Genomic DNA, 18,234 nt, shown 5'->3' with positions numbered 1-18,234 from the left:
GGATGAGCTTTTCTGGTTCCTTGAATCTGGCCTCAGGTGGTCTTCTCTGGAATGAAGAATCCTGACATCTTCCATTTGTTAGGGGTTTTAGTTCTATAAAGAGCTTAAAGATACTGTTATGTGCATCCCTTGAGGAACCAGGATCCTGCCCCAAGGCTGCACTGTTGTTTCTTGGCTGTTCTTCCCTTGTCTCTGCATCCCCTCCCTTCCCTGATTAGCAACTGTTTGAATCTGCCCTTTGGGACTCAGGGAAGATCACAGAAGCTGGGGTCTGTTCCCTACAAACAAGGAACGGGGGACACAGAAAGGCTTCTGTGCCCAGGAGTCCCATAGGGTCCTGCTCAGTTTTAGTACTAAGGCCTGGAAATGTGGCTAGTGGGACTGAGGAACTGAATTTTAAAACTTACTTAATTTTAATTAAAGTTTAAAAATACTCGATTTATTTTTGGAAAAAAGGTAAGTATATTTCAAGTAACTTTAGTATGTGAATCTACTATTTCAACTGTAAATTTAGTGAAACCTAAATACACATCAGGTATTTCCAATGAAAATTCAGCATCCAAATAGAAATTTACACTAAAGGTAAAATACACATCACATTTTGAACTTAGTATGAAAAAAAGGTAATTCAAAATATTTTTCATTTTATATTGAAGATACTGCATTAGACTGTCGACTGAAGTAAAGAGGCAAAATGTAAAAGTTGTGAGTTAAGTTCTGTTCTGGGACCTTACTGAGGGCTACAGCCCAGGAGGCAGCCTCTCGGATAGCTCTGAGGGACGGCCCCATAGAGGTCCGGGAGGAGCCAGGAATATATACGAACTTTTTTGCCGGGAAAGACATTTGTAGTCAAGCATGAAAAGGTTACTGCTCATCACAAAGAACAGACATCTCAATGATTTTAGTGCTTTTCTACGTTTGGGAAGATGTTAGAATCTCGGGGTCACTGAAATTTTTCCTTAGCTATGTTTCTTATTTTTCCAGGGGCCAGTGTATCCAAAGCACAGAATGCTTCCTGTTTTTCTCCTTCCTGAATTCCCCTCAGGGTGCACTGTCCGTGAGCCACTGCAGTGGCTAATGGCTGGAATCTTGCAGAAGTGGAACGGCAGGCAACATTTTTTTTTAACACAACAAAATACATTATAAAAACAAATTTCAGCAGTTTCTTCAAACATTTTAAAGAAGCGGCTACCATAAATGTAAAATTACATGCGCGCCCCACATTTTATTGCCAGTGGCCAGCAATGACCTAGACGGCGTGGCAAAGCCCCCCAAATGGTGGCTATCATTTGTGTGACAGGAATGGGAACGATATTCCTTTGTGAAGATTAACAGTGCTTAACAGTGAACGTTGAGAATTACTCATCCTGATTATACAGTACCCCGTTTGTTTTCGTAAGCCCCTCAAGTTCTTTTTGCAACATGAAGAGCTAGAAAATAACAATTCTGGAGGAACAGAGGTAGCAGCTATTGTAAGGAGAGGTTTCAGACTCGTCACTTCAGGCTTGGTCCTACGCCCAGAAATATAAAACTGTGCCAAGTTTCTAGACTCCCATCTCAGTACGTGCCCTATGGCAGCTCCCAGGACCTACGGCTGACCTCGCTGCGCAAACCTGCGCTCTTTCCCGAAAACTTCTCAATTTCTTCCCAAAGGAGAAAGGCCCGAGTCTGCGAGGCTCCGGCGCCACCGACCTCCGCGCTCCGGGTGCCCAGTCCAGCCCCAAAGACGGCTCGAACAGCACAGTCGCGGAGGCGGGCGCACCGCGGAAAAACCCCAGGCCGAAGCCGCCCGACGCCTGCAGGGAGCGGCGGCTGAACTGCGAGCCACCCGAGTAGGCGGCGGGCGGACCCAGAGCCGGAGACGCCAAGCGCCCGGCGGGCAGAGAACAGCTCAGGGCTCAGCAGCCGGAGGCGGGCTCCACGCCCCTTTCGAATCCCGAGGGGGGGCTGATGACGAACACAGGGAGCGACGGACGTACACACGCCCCGCGCTCGCACGACAGTACGTGCAGGGAGCGCGAGGGAGCCTCGGTCCGTCACCGGCGCGACCAGCGTTCCGCCTCCTCCACTCTCTGCGCTCCCGCCACCTCGGCAACCCGACGCCCGCCTACCGCCTCCGTCCGAGGCCTCCGCCGCTGCGAGGCTCGCGGCTTCCCTCCTGTCTCTTTAAATGGTGGGGCCAACGGGCCGCCCCTGCAGCTGCTGCCGGGGTGGCCCCGCGCGCCGCTATTGAGGGGTGAACCAAGATGGCGGCGGCTTTGGCTCTGTGAGGAAGACGGAAGAGGCGGCGGCAGCGGCGGAGGGAAAAGGACTCCCGGTAGCCAAGAGCGCTCGTGCGCCAGGGGGCTCTCGGAGTCTCCCGCGTAGTGGTGGCAGCTGCAGCAGGACCAGGCGCCGGTTGGCTTGGGACATTTGAAGCTGGGGAGCGGAGCGCGGTCCCCGGCTGCGGTGGCAGGGCCAGGTGTAAGGAAGGAAAACATGGCGGCGGCGGCGGCCTGAGGAGGCGGCGGCGGCGGCGCGGGAAGCAGATTCACGGAGATCATGGCGGAGGCGGGAGCAGGGCAGTGAACGGCGCCGCGAGTTCCCAGCGCGTTGGGGCGGGAGGCTGCGAAGCGCTGCGCGGCCCCCTCGGGGCGGCTGGGCTTGCCGGGCTTGGACAATAGCGCCGAGGAGCCGGAGGCGAGGAAAGGCGGGGGCCAGAGCTCGGGCCCGGCGGCGGGCCATGCGGGCGGCAGCGCGGCCCCGGGGCGGCCAGCGGCGGCAGTGAGGCCGGGGAGCCCTCCGCTCGTGGGCGTCCTCTCGCCTCGGCTCCCGCCTTCCCCGGACCCCTTTCCCGGGCGACTCCGGCGGGGCCTTTGCCCCGGCCCCCGGGCGGCACGATGACCGACACCCGGCGGCGGGTGAAGGTTTACACGCTCAACGAGGACCGGCAGTGGGACGACCGGGGCACCGGGCATGTGTCGTCCGGCTACGTGGAGCGGCTGAAGGGCATGTCCCTGCTTGTCAGGGCCGAGAGCGACGGTGAGTGAACCCCTCGCGGCGGGACCCTCGCCTCGCCCGCGCCCCTGGGCCACCTGCCCGGTCCTGTGGGGCTAGCGGCCCTGAGAAGACGGAGGGGACGGAGGCGACGACCGCCGCCTCGGGGGAGACGGGCCCCCGGCACCCCTGTCCTCCCGGAGCTGCCCGGAGAGCGCTCCAAGTGTTTCTTTCTCTGAGCGCCCCGTCGCACTTGTGCGGGCCCGGGCGGAGCCAGGCGCGTCTGAGCGGTGCCGCCGGGACGTGTGCAGAGGTCGGGGGCCTGGGAGCGGGAGCCCGGACCGTGCCGTTCCTTTGCACTAGAGTGACCTTGAGAAAGCTACTGATCTAACTGATCTCCTGCCTTAGTTCACGCGTCTGTGAAGCAGGCGTGAAACTTTTCTCGGAGCTGAGAAAATTCTTAGCTGTTTCACTTTTTGGAGCATAAACATTTTGTTGTGCTTTTCTTCTTCTTTTTCTTCTTTTTTTTTTTTTAAAACGTTATCATTGCTGCATCTTTCCGATCCTGTTGCAGGTTCGCAACCCTGGTTCTGGATCTGGCAACTCTGCACTCGGCAGAGGAAGTGCTTCTTTGCCGTGGGAAGAGAGATTTGTGTTCCCGCAGCGTTAGTTGTCTTTTTCATTAGAAATGCAGAACTTTGTGTGTAGTTTCACTGGGTAAACGGCCTGCAAGTTTGGAATCATTTTATCCGAGCATTTTATCCGATTGCTTAAATGTATATTCATAATTTGGTTCAGCTAACAGGTGGGGAGAAGTTGACAGAAACCTTTAAAACCTTTCGAATCTGCCCTAGTGATGCATATGCTTCACATATTTTGAAACAGCCCTTCAGGATTCAAAGACCAAGTTGCTTGAAGATAATAAGTGTTTCACATTTTTAAAGACTTAACTCAGTTTAGGGATTGCCACTTCCTCCGGTGGCGTACCATGAATTTCCCTTAAAGAAAATGTTCACATCAGGTAAAACTTTTTTCAAAATAGTTCCTTCTGAATTTGAAAATCTGCCTTGTAACGATAGCCTATAATTTTATGGTAGCTAACTGTCTGAGTTTATTACGGTTGTAGGTCTGTATCTAAATTATTACAAACTCATTTCAAGGGCCTTTAATTGGACTTCCTACCCAGAATTCCAATTCCACGGAAAACAAATAAGACTCACCATTCTGTAATTGAAGACTGTAGGGACATTGCTTTTCAATTTGAATTGAAAGAAAAATGGTAACTTGGAGTATATTGCCCACAGATTACTTTATAAGCCTCCCCAAGATAACTTAAAACTGGAGAAAAATTATTTTTCCTTGGAGGCATTTAAAGGGTTTTGAACACATTGGGTAAATTTTTCTGAGGCCTATATTATTTGTCTCTTAAAATACAAGTTTGAATGTGAAGTGTTAGTATACTTTTCTGTATGACTATCATATAGTAACCAACTACTCGAACTTCTACGTTTTTGCTTGTTTGGAAAACTTTTTACATAGTGAGTTGGAAAGTACAGGCTTTATAGGTTCGGTTAATCATGTGTAGGTTTGAGATGAACTCTTTGAAACCTCATAATAATTTGAAATAAGACATACCTTCACATCATGTGTTTAGTTGGACTCATTATACAAAGTCCTTTGTTTAAAGTATTTTTAAGCATTAAGTCTTAATGTCATATTGTCATTGGGAATCATACTCTTCTAACACAGTAATATAGGAATCTCGGTTTTTTCCATTTTTATCTAATAGGGAAAGAGCTGAAATAAACTGTGCCATTGTTAAATTTATAAATTGTTAGGAAAACTAAATCCAAAGAGTAGGCTTAGAAAATTCCAGGATACTTGTGAAATACTTTGTAAATAATCTTTAATTTGATGATTTATGGGGTTTTTTTTTCCTAACAGGAAAACTCCAAATAGGAATAATAGTCAAAATTTATTGAGTATCTACTGTGTGCCAGAGATTCTTCACCTGTATCCTCTGGTGTCCTCTTGGTGTAGGTACTGTTATTAGCCGTATTTATAGATCAGGAAACTGAGGCTCAAAGAAGCTAAATAACTTAAGATCACATAGCTAGGTTAAAAAGCAAGGAAGAGGGCTTCCCTGGTGGCTCAGTGGTTGAGAGTCTGCCTGCTAATGCAGGGGACACGGGTTCGAGCCCTGGTCTGGGAAGATGCCACATGCCGCGGAGCAGCTGGGCCTGTGAGCCACAGTTACTGAGCCTGCGCGTCTGGAGCCTGTGCTCCACAACAAGAGAGGCCACGATGGTGAGAGGCCCGCGCACCGCGATAAAGAGTGGCCCCCGCTTGCCACAACTAGAGAAAGGCCCCGCTTGCCACAACTAGAGAAAGCCCTCGCACAGAAACGAAGACCCAACGCAGCCTAAATAAATAAATAAATTAATTAAAAAAAAAAAAGCAAGGAAGATCAGTGTTCAAACTGAGGTGGGGGAGAGGTGTCAGGGACTGAGTAAGACTTCTAGTCTATGACTTGAAACTAGTATTATCAGTTATTTAATTACCATCATTAAGTGTTTACAGTGTGTTTTAAACCCCCATATTATTGTCTACTTGCATTTGCTGCTTTATACTTAGATTCAAGGTTTATTTCAAAGAAAATGAAAACAATTTTTAGCCTAAAGATGTTTAAAATTATAGTTTATCTCCAAGCCACATGTAGGAGTTTTGTATTGGCTGCTAGCTCAGATTATCCATTATTGTGCGCTTCCCTCATTTTCCATTACAGGATAATTGAGAATTTTCCTTTTATTGCGATGAGCAAAATGGAAAGTTGTTTCTGGTATTCCATAAAATGAGTCATTTATCTTGTTAGAGGAGCGTATACACTTATCTGAAAATCAGGAAGGAAATTTCTGAATGGAAGTACTTGTGTCTTCCCTGTTACAGAGCACATCTGTCTGGGTACGTATGCCCTTCCCCTCTGGAGCTGAGTGCTTGGCAAATCTGTAGCTCTCCTAGCCTTGGAGGAGAGATGTCCCACTTAAGTTACTGAGCCCATTTTCTGGATTGCATCCTTATTCAGTAGGTTCCTACTGGCAGATATGTTGTAGGAACATATCCTTTTTTAAAAACGAAGGTAGATTACCTCATTACCTCATAGCCATGTACCTACGAAGTTCCATCTTCCAATAAAGATTACTTAGTATTGTTTTTTTTCTTCTCCTAGTTTATGCTGTACCTGCTAGCTTGCTGAAGTGAGGGTAATGATGTCATCCTTTACTTACTCTCTCACTTTATGTTCAAATCATTCTACTTTTTTCCTCCATTATTATTTTTACCACCTCCACCTGCCAATTTTAGAATTGATAAAGAAATTGGAATTTCTCCACACACTGAAGGATGTCTTTGAACATAAAATCATGTTTATACTCTTTATTCTGGATTACTTTGCCAATCATCAAGAATATTGTTCTTATATTTGGTTTTCACCTTAAGTTTTATAAAGTATTTTTTACGTTTCATAATGGTTTTAATTCTGACTTGTCTAGTCAAAGATTTCATTTTCACTGTTATTTGAGGCATGAAGAAATGAGACATGGGGAAGTGTTTTGTTCAAGGTAGTGCTGCTAGCTAATGGTAAAAACTGGAATCCTGTGCTTCTTCCTCTTGATAGAACTTGGTTGTAGGTAGATCTGCCTCTACTTCTACTATAAATAGAAAAGGAGGTCAACAGTTTGGGTAGGAGAGTCTGTTTTGTTTTGTTTTGGCTGCAGTGGTGAGAAATGAACAGAGATGGCATGAGCACTTTTTATGTTATTCTTATAAATCAGTAAGTAGTATATAATCTTGCATATAGTAAGCACTCCAAATTTAGCTACCAAGAAGAACCCAGTGTCAGTACTGGGAGAAATATTTCACTTTGAAAAGCTGATTTAAATGCCCTTTTTTTTCTTTTGTGTAGACCTACTTTGTGGAAAATTAATAGGCTTAGGATAACCAAACCCTTATTTATCATCTGTTGCATGTGATAACTTTTGAAAGTTTGAGGGCCATTGGCTACATTGGGTATAACTGATGGGGTTGGAGTGTAGTGAAGGCTTGACACGGGGGTGGGACCTTTTAACATAATTCTACCAAGTTTTTTCTTTCCCAGGCCTTCATTTTAGGTTTTAAATGCCATGTGTAATCTGTGGTCCACAAAATTGGGAGGGTGGGACCTGGAACACAGACCTGCTATAGGTTTGAAACATACACTAGTCTCCTATCTAGATGAGATTTTGGACTTCCATTAATTCATTTTGATGGTGTTCTCTTCCTACTAAGGAAGCATAGTACCTAAGCTCTTGCCCTTAGCTTTGACCGTTGATAATGTCAATATACTGGAAAAGCCAGTATATTGCCAGTAAGGTTGAACTGCTTACTTAAGAGCAGCAGACCTGGAAGCTCTTCATTCTGAAATCCTTAAGTATTTATCCAAATCTGAACCAAGAATCTAAGCTTCTTAACCCCAAACCATATACTCCCATATTACCCGAATCTGATTGATTGGTTGGTATTGAAAATAAAACCATAAAATTATAGAAACTATAATATATCATTTCTCCAGTGAAGGGAATTGATATCTTCTGAACAAGTGAATTTTCCAGCTAAATTAAACTGTGTAACAAGATTAAAAAATCTCAACAATTTTCATGGAATATTTCCTAAATGCTATATATTAGAAGGTTTTTCTTAGGCAGTCTAATGAGCCTGTGTTGGTTAGCCTTTTATTTGTAATGTGTTTCTGGATCATTGTTCTACTATTCAAGATTATAGTGATGCCAGGGAAATATTCTGATCATGCTGTTAAAAAAAAAGTATTGAGTGCTGGTTATGTGTTAGGTTCTGGGGTAGGCACTTTAATATAAAATTTCAGTTAATATTCAAAAGCAACCCTAAGAGGTATTATTTTTTTCTAACCATAAGTCTTGGTGCATTGATTCTTTGATTGGACAGTTCTGGGGTCTTTTTTTTCCTGTACCCAGCCAGAAATCTAGATTTTTTTTTTTTAATGTAAAATCTTTCCATTGTAAAAGATTTGCATGAATTTAGTGTATGAGTATGTTTGGTAGAACTAGGAATCAAACAAGCTGTCTGCTGGCTGGATCTATACTACAGGCACTAGTTTTTAAGTTCTCTGATTTCAGCTCTTCAGATGAGACTTCATTCTGCATTCTTCATAACTACCCTCCCCCTATCCCTGGAGGTGTCTGTTTTGTTTTAATAGGGGTGTATTGGGGGTTTGCAGCAGGATACTAGAAAAGTTCAAGAGGAACCAAGATGTGAAGTAGGGAGGGAACGTTTTTAATGACCTAATTGTTTATACTCATAATTGTACTGTTTGTTTTACTGTCACTTTTTCTTGCTATCAGTCTATGACAGCTTTACCTGTAGTTGTCTTGGTGATGTTATGAGTGGCATTTCCCCTTCTTTACCATCGTCCCCCCATTTCCTTAGTGTACAGATCTCCTTTTTATCAGTATATTTGGGGCCTCTAATTGTGTCAGGATATACAGATCTATCTCATCTAAAACTAGCATAGTATTCCCCTGTATATATTGAATTCACACAGTACAGTGTTGGTGGCATAGAGTAACATTTCTCAAATTTTTTCCCTCAGGATACCTTTATAGTACTAAAATTGAGGATCCCTAATAGCTTTTGTTTATGTTTAAACAAGAAATATCTATCAGTATTTACCACATTATAAATTAAAATAAGACTTTAAAAATCTTTTCTAAAACAAGAATTCAGTGACAAGAATGCCACTGTTTTACATTTTTACAAATCTCTTTATAATGTCTGGCTCAGTTTTTTTTAAAGTATTCTTTTCTGCTTCTGCATTCAATCTGTTGCACTATCAGTGTAGACACTGTGAGAAAAATAAGAATGAAAATGGCAAGTAATCTCTTAGTAATATTATGAAAATAGTTTTGATTTTTCTAGGCCTCTTGAGATCCCCACACTCTCCAGCTGGCTCATACATTGTTTCTAGTTTTTTTTTGCCTTTACAAACACTGCTAATGACATCTGTATTCATATACTTGGCACCTGTATGAGGGTGTAGGATAGTTTCCTAGGATTGTTGGACCAAAGAGTCGTATGTGTTTAGAAGCTTTGTAGATAAAGGTAAATGACCCTCCAAAAAGGTTGTGTTGATGTTCAGTTTTGGTAATAGTAAATGAGAATTAAGGACCCTCTTTATTTTTTGAAGAAGTATATGTGCAAATATGGCCTTGCACGGCTGTCAGAATCTTTGGGATGGACTCTGACAAGCATTTGCTGTGCAGGAGTATTCTTCAGTTCACCTGAGCGTGCCTGGTTTTGCTAGTGGTCTGAATGATAGATTCTGCAGTGACAAACTTAATTACATGTATTGATGCATTCCCCTTAGCTACATCAACCTCTCGATTTTTGTGTTTCCATATCCTTCCATATCCTTCCCAGTCATTCAGGTGGGAAGTGGGAAGGCCTTTCTCAAGTCTTGATATTGGGGTTGGCTATGTAGGCTTGTCTTTCTCTTGTCTGTGTGAGTGTCTTTCTCAGATGTGTGAGGAGACAGTGTCATGGTGGGGGAGTGGTGGTGAGAATGAATTCCTCTTGGAGGATAAAGACATCTATTTCATTGGATAGGATGAATGTGTTTCTCAAATTAATTGGGGTGGGGGGCTGTTTTACGTATGTTTCAGTTACTAAGATATACTGGATCTACCCATTATCAAAAGCATGTATGGAATCTAAGAAAAAAAAAGTCACGAAGAACCTAGGGGCAAGACGGGAATAAAGACACAGACCTACTAGAGAATGGACTTGAGGATATGGGGAGGGGGAATGGTAAGCTGTGACGAAGTGAGAGAGTGGCATGGACATATATACACTACCAAAAGTAAAATAGATAGCTAGTGGGAAGCAGCCGCATAGCACAGGGATATCAGCTCGGTGCTTTGTGACCACCTAGAGGGGTGGGATAGGGAGGGAGACGCAAGAGGGAAGAGATATGGGAACATACGTATATGTATAACTGATTCACTTTGTTATAAAGCAGAAACTAACACACCATTGTAAAGCAGTTATACTCCAATAAAGATGTTAAAAAAAAAAAAAAAGCATGTGTTCCCCTTAATGAGAACTTTAACTCCCTTGATGTCATTTAAGGTCTCCTATTAAGGAACATTTTCCTCATTTCTCCCCTTGTTATCTCTGCTACCATGATAAATGCCTCACACCTACAGTTGAACTCTACATCCCCTTCCATACCCACTTATTATTACTGGGATGGAACTACTGTTCCCAGTACTGTAGCTGTAGCAATCGATAACAGACTTGTTGGGGGGAAGGATTGTGTAAATGCATGTTAACATTCAGCTGGATCTTTTTCTTTCAATTGATTGGATAAGTGCTTATAACTTTATTCAGTAGAAACTAGGAGATGGGAATGGGGAACCTAATAGATGGACTAGGAATAAAACTAGAAATGTGTCTTTTCATTATTATCTTACTTAGCCCCCCCAGTTAAAAGGCTGTTTCCCATATTCCAGCCTCTACAGCCTACTGACATCTTAGGGAACCTGGTATTTGGGGACCAGAGCTGGACTTCCTGAAGTTATGTCTTAGACTAAAGCCATTGGATATGGCTGAAATGGTTTCAGGAGAGATGCTTCCCCCTGACATCTTGAATGGCCCAAGAAAAAGAAAAACTTACTAACATCAGAAGCTTCTATTATGTGCTTATTCTTGTTTTAGCCAGCACTTTGGGAGAGAACACTTCAAACTTTGAATTTGTGATTGATTTTTCCTTTCTAGTCATCCTAACACTGTAACACTACTGAGAGAGTTTTGAAACAAATGCAAAAAAAAAAAGGCAAAAAAACTTGTACTCAAAAAATTATAGTTGGTGTTGGTGTTTTGTTTTAGCAGTTGCCAAGTCAGGTGTGTGGGGTTTTTTTTGTTTTTTTTTTTTAATTATTTTATTTTGGCTGTGTTGGGTCTTCATTGCAGTGTGTGTGCTTCTCATTGCCGTGGCGTCTCTTGTTGCAGAGCACGGGCTCTAGAGCGCAGGCTCAGTAGTTGTGGCGCATGGGCTTAGTTGCTCTGCGGCATGTGGGATCTTCCCGGGCCAGGGATTGAACCTGTGTCACCTGCGTTGGCAGGCAGATTCTTAACCGCTGCGCCACCAGGGAAGTCCCAGGTGTGTGTTTCTTGAAATCACAACTTGAAGTGATAGCTCCAGCCCCTATGCCATGTGTCATTTTACCCCTTCTCTTAAACTTAAAAAAAAAAAAAAAAATTTTTTTTTGAAGTATAATACATCAAAAAGGTACACAAATCATAAGTATTCAGCTTGATGAATTTTTCACAAAATAACCAGCACAAAGATGAAGAAACAACATAACCAACACTCTGGAAGCCTGCTTCATGTCTCTTTTCAGTCACTATCTCTCCCCTTCCCCTCAACAACCTAACTTCTAACACCATAGATTAATTTTTGCCACTTTTTGAACTTCATGTAAATGGACTTAGGGTATATACTTTTGTCTGAGGCTTCTTTCATTTATGTTTATAAGATTCATACACATTTTTGCATTTACATATATTTGGTTCATGCATTAACATTGCTGTATGATATTCCATTGTATGATTATTTACACTTTAGCTTTTTTTAACAGAATTCACATGCCATCTCATTCAAAGTGTATAGTTCAGTATTGTCTAGTATATTTACAGGGTTATGCAACTGTCACCACAATGAGAGACCATTTTGTCCTCTAAAAGAAATCGTGTACCCATTAGCAATCACTACCCATTTGTTCCCCCTTCCTCGCAGTCCTAAACAGCCACTAATCTACAAATCCTCTAAATTTGCAAGTTCTGGACAATTCATATAAATGCAGTCCTAAAATATGTGGTCCTTTGTAACTGGCTTCTTTAACTTATGTTTTCAAGGTTCATCTGTTACAGCATGGATCAGAACTTCATATCTTTGTATAGCTGAATAGTATTTCATTTTATTTACCCATTCATCAGTTTTTGGACATTTGGATTGTTTCCACTTTTTTGCTATTATGAATAATGCTGCTGTGAATGTATGTGTACACAAATTTGTGTGGGCAAATGTTTTTGTTTCTCTTGTGTGTACCTAGGAGTGGAATTGCCGGTAACTCTTACTTTTTGAGGGAACTGCCAGATTTTTCCAAAGTGGAAGCCTTTTTATATACCTACAAGAAAAATGTATGAGGGTTCCAATTTCTCCACATGGTTGCCAGCTCTTGTCATTGTCTGTCTGATTATAGGCTTCCTAGCTGGTGTAAAATGGTTATCTTTTTGTGGTTTTGATTCGCATTTCCCTAATGACTAAAGACGTTGAGCTTCTTTTCATGTTTATTGTCCATTTGTATATCTTCTGTGGAGAAATATCTATTCGGATCCATTGCCCATTTTTAAATTGAGTTATCTTTTTACTATTGAGTTGTAAGAGTTCTGGATGCAAGTCCCTTATCAGATATATGATTTCCAAATAATTTTGCCCATTCTGTGGGTTCTTTTCACATTCTTAACGGTATTGTTTGTAGCATAGAAGTTTTTAATTCTGATTATGTCCAGTTAGCATCATTTATCAATGATGTCCGATTTTTTTCCTTTGTGCTTTTGTGCAGTTTGACTTTTAAGGTGGCATTACTTACTCAGTTTGGTTCTATGACATTGGATCTCTTGCATCTTCTGAAATATGTTATAAACTAATCCATTTGTTTCACTCTATTATTTATGTAGTTTTCTGCAGATGGATTGTTTTTGAGAACATGATATATTTCAAAGTAGGGTTTTTGGAATGTATTTTCTCATAGAAACCCCGTGTTTTGAATATGATTATATGCCATGACTCATCTTTTAAAAGTTTGATCCATAATGTACCTGACATACTTTGTGATTTCATTGGGAAATAATAGGGTGCAGTTTTTGTTCTAGTAATTAAACAACAAACAGTGAAAGAATATTTACAGAGATAGTTGGAAATTTTAATACTTTTAAGGGACTCTAGACATTGAATTCGTTTGCTTGCTGCTTTTTCTTGTTATAAATATATCACTAGACAGCTCATAGTAATTACCAAAATAAAAATTTGATGATTGTGCATAAAGAAAATTAAGGGTCACTGGAAAATTTATTTTGATTATTCTGGCAAAAGTTGGAAAAATGGGAAGAAGAGTAATCAGGCTTCCTCCAGAATGTGAGCATATTTGTCTGAACCTCAGTGAGCCAAAAATAGTAAAAAGAAAAGAGCCTAAAGAAATGGGGTGTTGGAAGTACAGGTGGGAAAAATAGGGAGACTGTTTAGATACCTTAAGTACAGAAAGGATAAGAGACAGATTTTGGGTTAAGCAGTTCACCTGTGCTATACACTGGAAAGATTCAAGTAAAGTGGGAAGCTTTCTTGTGCACAAGGTGTTTGCAAATTAAGTCACTGCAACTTGGCAAATGCTGGTATTTTACTATATATATTCAATATCCCTGAGCACCATTACCAGCACATGGTAGTGAATGGTCAGTAAATTACTAACACGGGGCAGTATCATAAAATTAGTAAACAAATTTTATCATTAAGGCAAAACTAGTCAAATTTGGAAATGTTAAGAGTGCCCTTTTCTCAAGTGTCTAGCCACTATTTGGAATGGATAAAGCAACTGTTAAATGTAATATGAGAAGAGTTGAAAGCTTTGGATGAGAGACAGCTGCAGAGAAAATGTTTTTTCTCAAGTACTTTGGGTCAGAACTTGGCTTTAAACTGGAATTGGTTGAGGAAGGGAGAGGTATACATTTAGTCTTAAAATTTGCTCTTGGGCTTCCCTGGTGGCGCAGTGGTTGAGAATCTGCCTGCTAATGCAGAGGACACGGGTTCGAGCCCTGGTCTGGGAAGATCCCACATGCCGCGGAGCAACTGGGCCCGTGAGCCACAATTACTGAGCCTGCGCATCTGGAGCCTGTGCTCCGCAACAAGAGAGGCCATGATAGTGAGAGGCCCGCGCACCGCGATGAAGAGTGGCCCCCGCTTGCCACAACTAGAGAAAGCCCTCGCACAGAAACGAAGACCCAACACAGCCATAAATAAATAAATAAACAAATACTTTAAAAAAAAAAAAATTTGCTCTTTGTGGAGACATACAGATGGCCAACAGGAACATGAAAAGATGCTCAACATTGCTAATTATTAGAGAAATGCAAATAAAAACTACAATGAGGTACCACCTCACAGCAGTCAGAATGGCCATGATTAAAAAGTCTACAAATAACAAATGCTGGAGAGGGTGTGGAGAAAAGGGAACCCTCCTGCACTGTTGGTGGGGATGTAAATTGGTGCAGGCGCTATGGAAGACAGTATGGATGTTCCTCAAAAAACTAAAAACAGAGTTGCCATATGATCCTGCAATCCCACTCCTGGGCATATATCTGGATAAAACTATAATTTGAAAGGATACATGCACCCCAGTGTTCATAGCAGCACTATTTACAATAGCCAAGACATGGAAAACAACCTGTCCATCGACAGGTGAATGGATAAAGAAGATGTGGTACCTATATACAATGGAATACTACGCAGCCGTAAAAAAGAGTGAAACAATGCCATTTGCAGCAACATGGATTGACCTAGAGATTATCATACTAAGTGAAGTAAGTCCGACGGAGAAAGACAAATACCGTATGATATCACTTATATGTGGAATCTAAAATATGACCCAAATGAACTTATCTGTGAAACAAACAGACTAGCAGATATAGAGAACAGACTTGTGGTTGCCAAGGGGGAGACGGGGTAGGGGAGGGAATGAGGGAATGGATTGGGAGTTTGGGGTTAGCAGGTGCAAACTACTACATACAGAATGGATAAACAACAAGGTCCTACTGTATAGCACAGGGAACTATATTCAGTATCCTGTGATTAAACCATAATGGAAAAGAATATGAAAAATGTGTGTGTGTATATATATATATGTATAACTGAATCACTTGCTTGTACAGTAGAAATTAACACAACATTGTAAATCAACTATACTTAAATAAAATAATTTTTTAAAAAATTTTGCTCTTTGTCACAAAGCAGTAGTTATTTTCTAATACCTTGAGTATTATGATACTGCCGGGGGAAAAACAGAAATGTGCAAATTAGCTTATTCTGAGAAGTAAATTGATAATTTGAAGATGGAGAAGTGTGATTCCTGTATTAAACAGAAATATAAGACTTTCTGGGGCTTCCCTGGTGGCGTAGTGGTTGAGAATCTGCCTGCCAATGCAGGGGACACAGGTTCGAGCCCTGGTCTGGGAAGATCCCACATGCCGCGGAGCAGCTAGGCCTGTGAGCCACAATTACTGAGCCTGCACAGGCGAGAGGCCGCGATAGTGAGAGGCCTGCGCACCGCGATGAAGAGTGGCCCCCCGCTTGCCGCAACTAGAGAAAGCCCTCGCACAGAAACGAAGACCCAACACAGCCATAAATAAATAAATAAATAAATAAATAATTTAATTTAAAAGAAAAGAAATATAAGACTTTCTGAAGGTGAATCATAATTTGGGGATGTACTTGGGCAATGGATCATATCCTTGATGTTTTCAGACTTTTACCAATGAATTCTTATTTTCAGTCTTGAGAGAGACCAGATTTTATTTATAATGCTTATTTGCATGTTTTAAGTTATTTCTCTAAATAATACTGTATATTAGAGATTTAATCCCAGATCATCTGGCTTCACACTGTGCTGTTTCACTACCTTCTGCTGCCCAGGAGTTGTTAGATTTCTATTACCATCTAGTGCTCACTCTTTAGATGATCGTGTCTGTTTTGTTAAAAGTAAACATGTATAAAGCAAGCATTTCTTAGGTTACAGGCTATTATATTTAAAATTGTATTGTTTTAAAATAATATTTCCTCAACTAAAGTTGTATGTGCATCAATCCTTCAAAAAAGGAAATGTGTGTGTATGTAAGGGAATATAATTTTGCTGCTTTACAGTTACATAATGGAATGTGTTTGTTTTTTTTTTCCTCTTTCCTAGGTTCTCTACTTTTAGAGTCCAAAATAAATCCTAATACTGCATACCAGAAACAACAGGTAAAATTTTGAAGATGTTGTGCTTTATCTTGCATATTATCCTCTCGATTTGGTGATTAAATGAAAATTTGCCATCTGATTTCTTACAATGAAAATTTTGGAGTAGATTATAAGATGCTTTGCCAGTCTAATTCTAAAATCCAGTCCTACCAATCTCTATATGTATAAAGCAATCATTTTAAATTAAAAAAAAAAACTTGCTTCAAGTTAAGCTAAGTTCTAGATATTTGACTAACAGCCTTATTCTCAAAAGTTAAAACCTAAAACGACAGTTTTCTTGTTTCTACCTGAAGAGAATTTAAAAAGTGACCACTGATGGAATAATCAGCTACTAACACAACTAAATGGTAGAAACTCCTTCCTTCACTATTGTAAATGCTAGTGCAGGAGGAACATTCATATCTCTATACAGCAACTCAGTATAAATACGAATCTGATTACTTATATAGCCTGACTGGGACCTTATAATGATGTAACAGTTTTTTAAGAACTTTCAATTTGAGTACACTCTCTTTCTTGTATCCTTCTGATGCAAGAGATATCTGAAAGTAAATCTCTCACTTAATACTTGCAAGCACTGTCATCAAAATTGGTATTTATTCAGAATATACCCATGTAGATAATACTGAGTGCTTTACAAAGCCAGTGAAATCAGTAGCAGTTCCCTCATTGCCCTGAAGGTGCATATATAAAATAACTTAAAGTAAAATATACTACCAACACATTTATATTTATATTACTTTATAAATATATAACTTTATAAATTATAAAGTGCTTTGCTTCATCATTGACCAATAAAATACTACTAGATTGAAGTTAGTTTTATTTTGCACATAAGATGAGGCCTAAAGATTGTGGCTTGCTTGAGGTCACACAGATAGTACATAGGAAGTCGGATATTTACTCCTAAATTTATTTAATGGTGATTTATTTGTCCAACAGGTATTGGTACAATATGAAATATTTTCTTGATGGTTCAGTGGTCTGTTAAATACACTTTGTTGCATTTGGTGTTCTTAAGAAAACTCTCAGGTTAGATTGCAGTGGCTGGAGACTAGAGTATTATTTGGTTTTGATATTCTATACTTAAATTCACGTTTTGAGTTTTCAGTCAGCTGAAGAGTAAAAGCACATCCTAAGAAAAAGAAAAGATCAAGTCTATTTTGAGGATGAATGAACACATCTATATGTCTTAACCTGTAGGTTGTTGGATGATAAGCAAGCAGGATGATTTGGTGAAAATTAGGCTCTTCAAGGAAAACAGAAGAGTAATTCCTAAAAATTTTCAAACTTATGAATTTGTCAAATGGATAATTAAGAGCGTATTTCTAGCTGTGCCCTGATGTAAGCCTCCAAATGATTCTGAATATACATCGTAACAGAGTAGTTGCTTACAATTGTCTTAAACTTATCTTATTACTAATGTGATAGTGGTTTTAGACTTCTTCCAATAGATCTTACCTTATTACTGGTTTTCAAAACAGTATGATCCCATTTATTTAAAGATGAAACTGAGGCCAACTGACTAATTTCTGACATGTTGATCTTACAGTGTTAATGTAAATTATTTTGAGCTGGAACAGCTACTCAGTAACTGGAACAGATTGCTTGCCTGGGATCTATGATCTCTTGAAGTTCTTGAAGATAATAAAAAGGGGTCTTTGAGCTCTTTTTTAAAATTCTGAGTAAGACTTGTGGATTTATCCTCTTAGTAATGCTGCACAGCCTAATCAGAGGATTGTTTATTTACTTCTGGCTGGCATCACTTTAGTTCAGTAAGAGACTATTGGTCTCATGATTGACAGTTAAATAATTGAACAGAGTAAATATGCAACTTAGCAGACAAATTTTTAAACATGGGATCCATTTGTGTACCATAAGCGGTGTCCTTATGAGGTACTGAAAAGTATTAGAAATTACATAGATCTTTTAAGATACCTTAAAATATAGTCATGTTTCCTCCTCAATACAGGAACTTTTATCATTTCAAAAGATGCTCAGCCAGCCTTGGGTTGGCTCCTTTCAGTTACTTATTAAATTATTTTTCTTTATATTGTGTTCACATCTAATTTCTACTCCTAATTCGTCTCTTTGGACCAGTTTGAAAAAGGCTACATGGT

At 40.6% G+C, this 18,234-nt stretch overlaps 1 protein-coding gene across 2 annotated transcripts in view; it reads left to right on the top strand.

Moving 5' to 3' along the window:
• Window positions 1–1,998: 1,998 nt before the first annotated feature.
• The window catches only part of PPP4R3A (protein phosphatase 4 regulatory subunit 3A), a 39,132-nt gene continuing 22,896 nt past the window's right edge, over window positions 1,999–18,234 (top strand). For both annotated transcript variants that reach the window (XM_059914841.1, XM_059914840.1), the window contains exons 1-2: window positions 1,999–3,021; window positions 16,059–16,114. In XM_059914841.1, coding sequence (XP_059770824.1) covers window positions 2,880–3,021; window positions 16,059–16,114 — 198 coding nt within the window. In that variant the 5' untranslated portion in view covers window positions 1,999–2,879. The remainder of the gene's footprint in view (window positions 3,022–16,058; window positions 16,115–18,234) is intronic.

The sequence above is a fragment of the Balaenoptera ricei genome, chromosome 2, assembly GCF_028023285.1.
Source record: "Balaenoptera ricei isolate mBalRic1 chromosome 2, mBalRic1.hap2, whole genome shotgun sequence".
NCBI lineage: Eukaryota > Metazoa > Chordata > Mammalia > Artiodactyla > Balaenopteridae > Balaenoptera > Balaenoptera ricei.
This window is presented reverse-complemented; position numbering and strand designations above follow the sequence as displayed.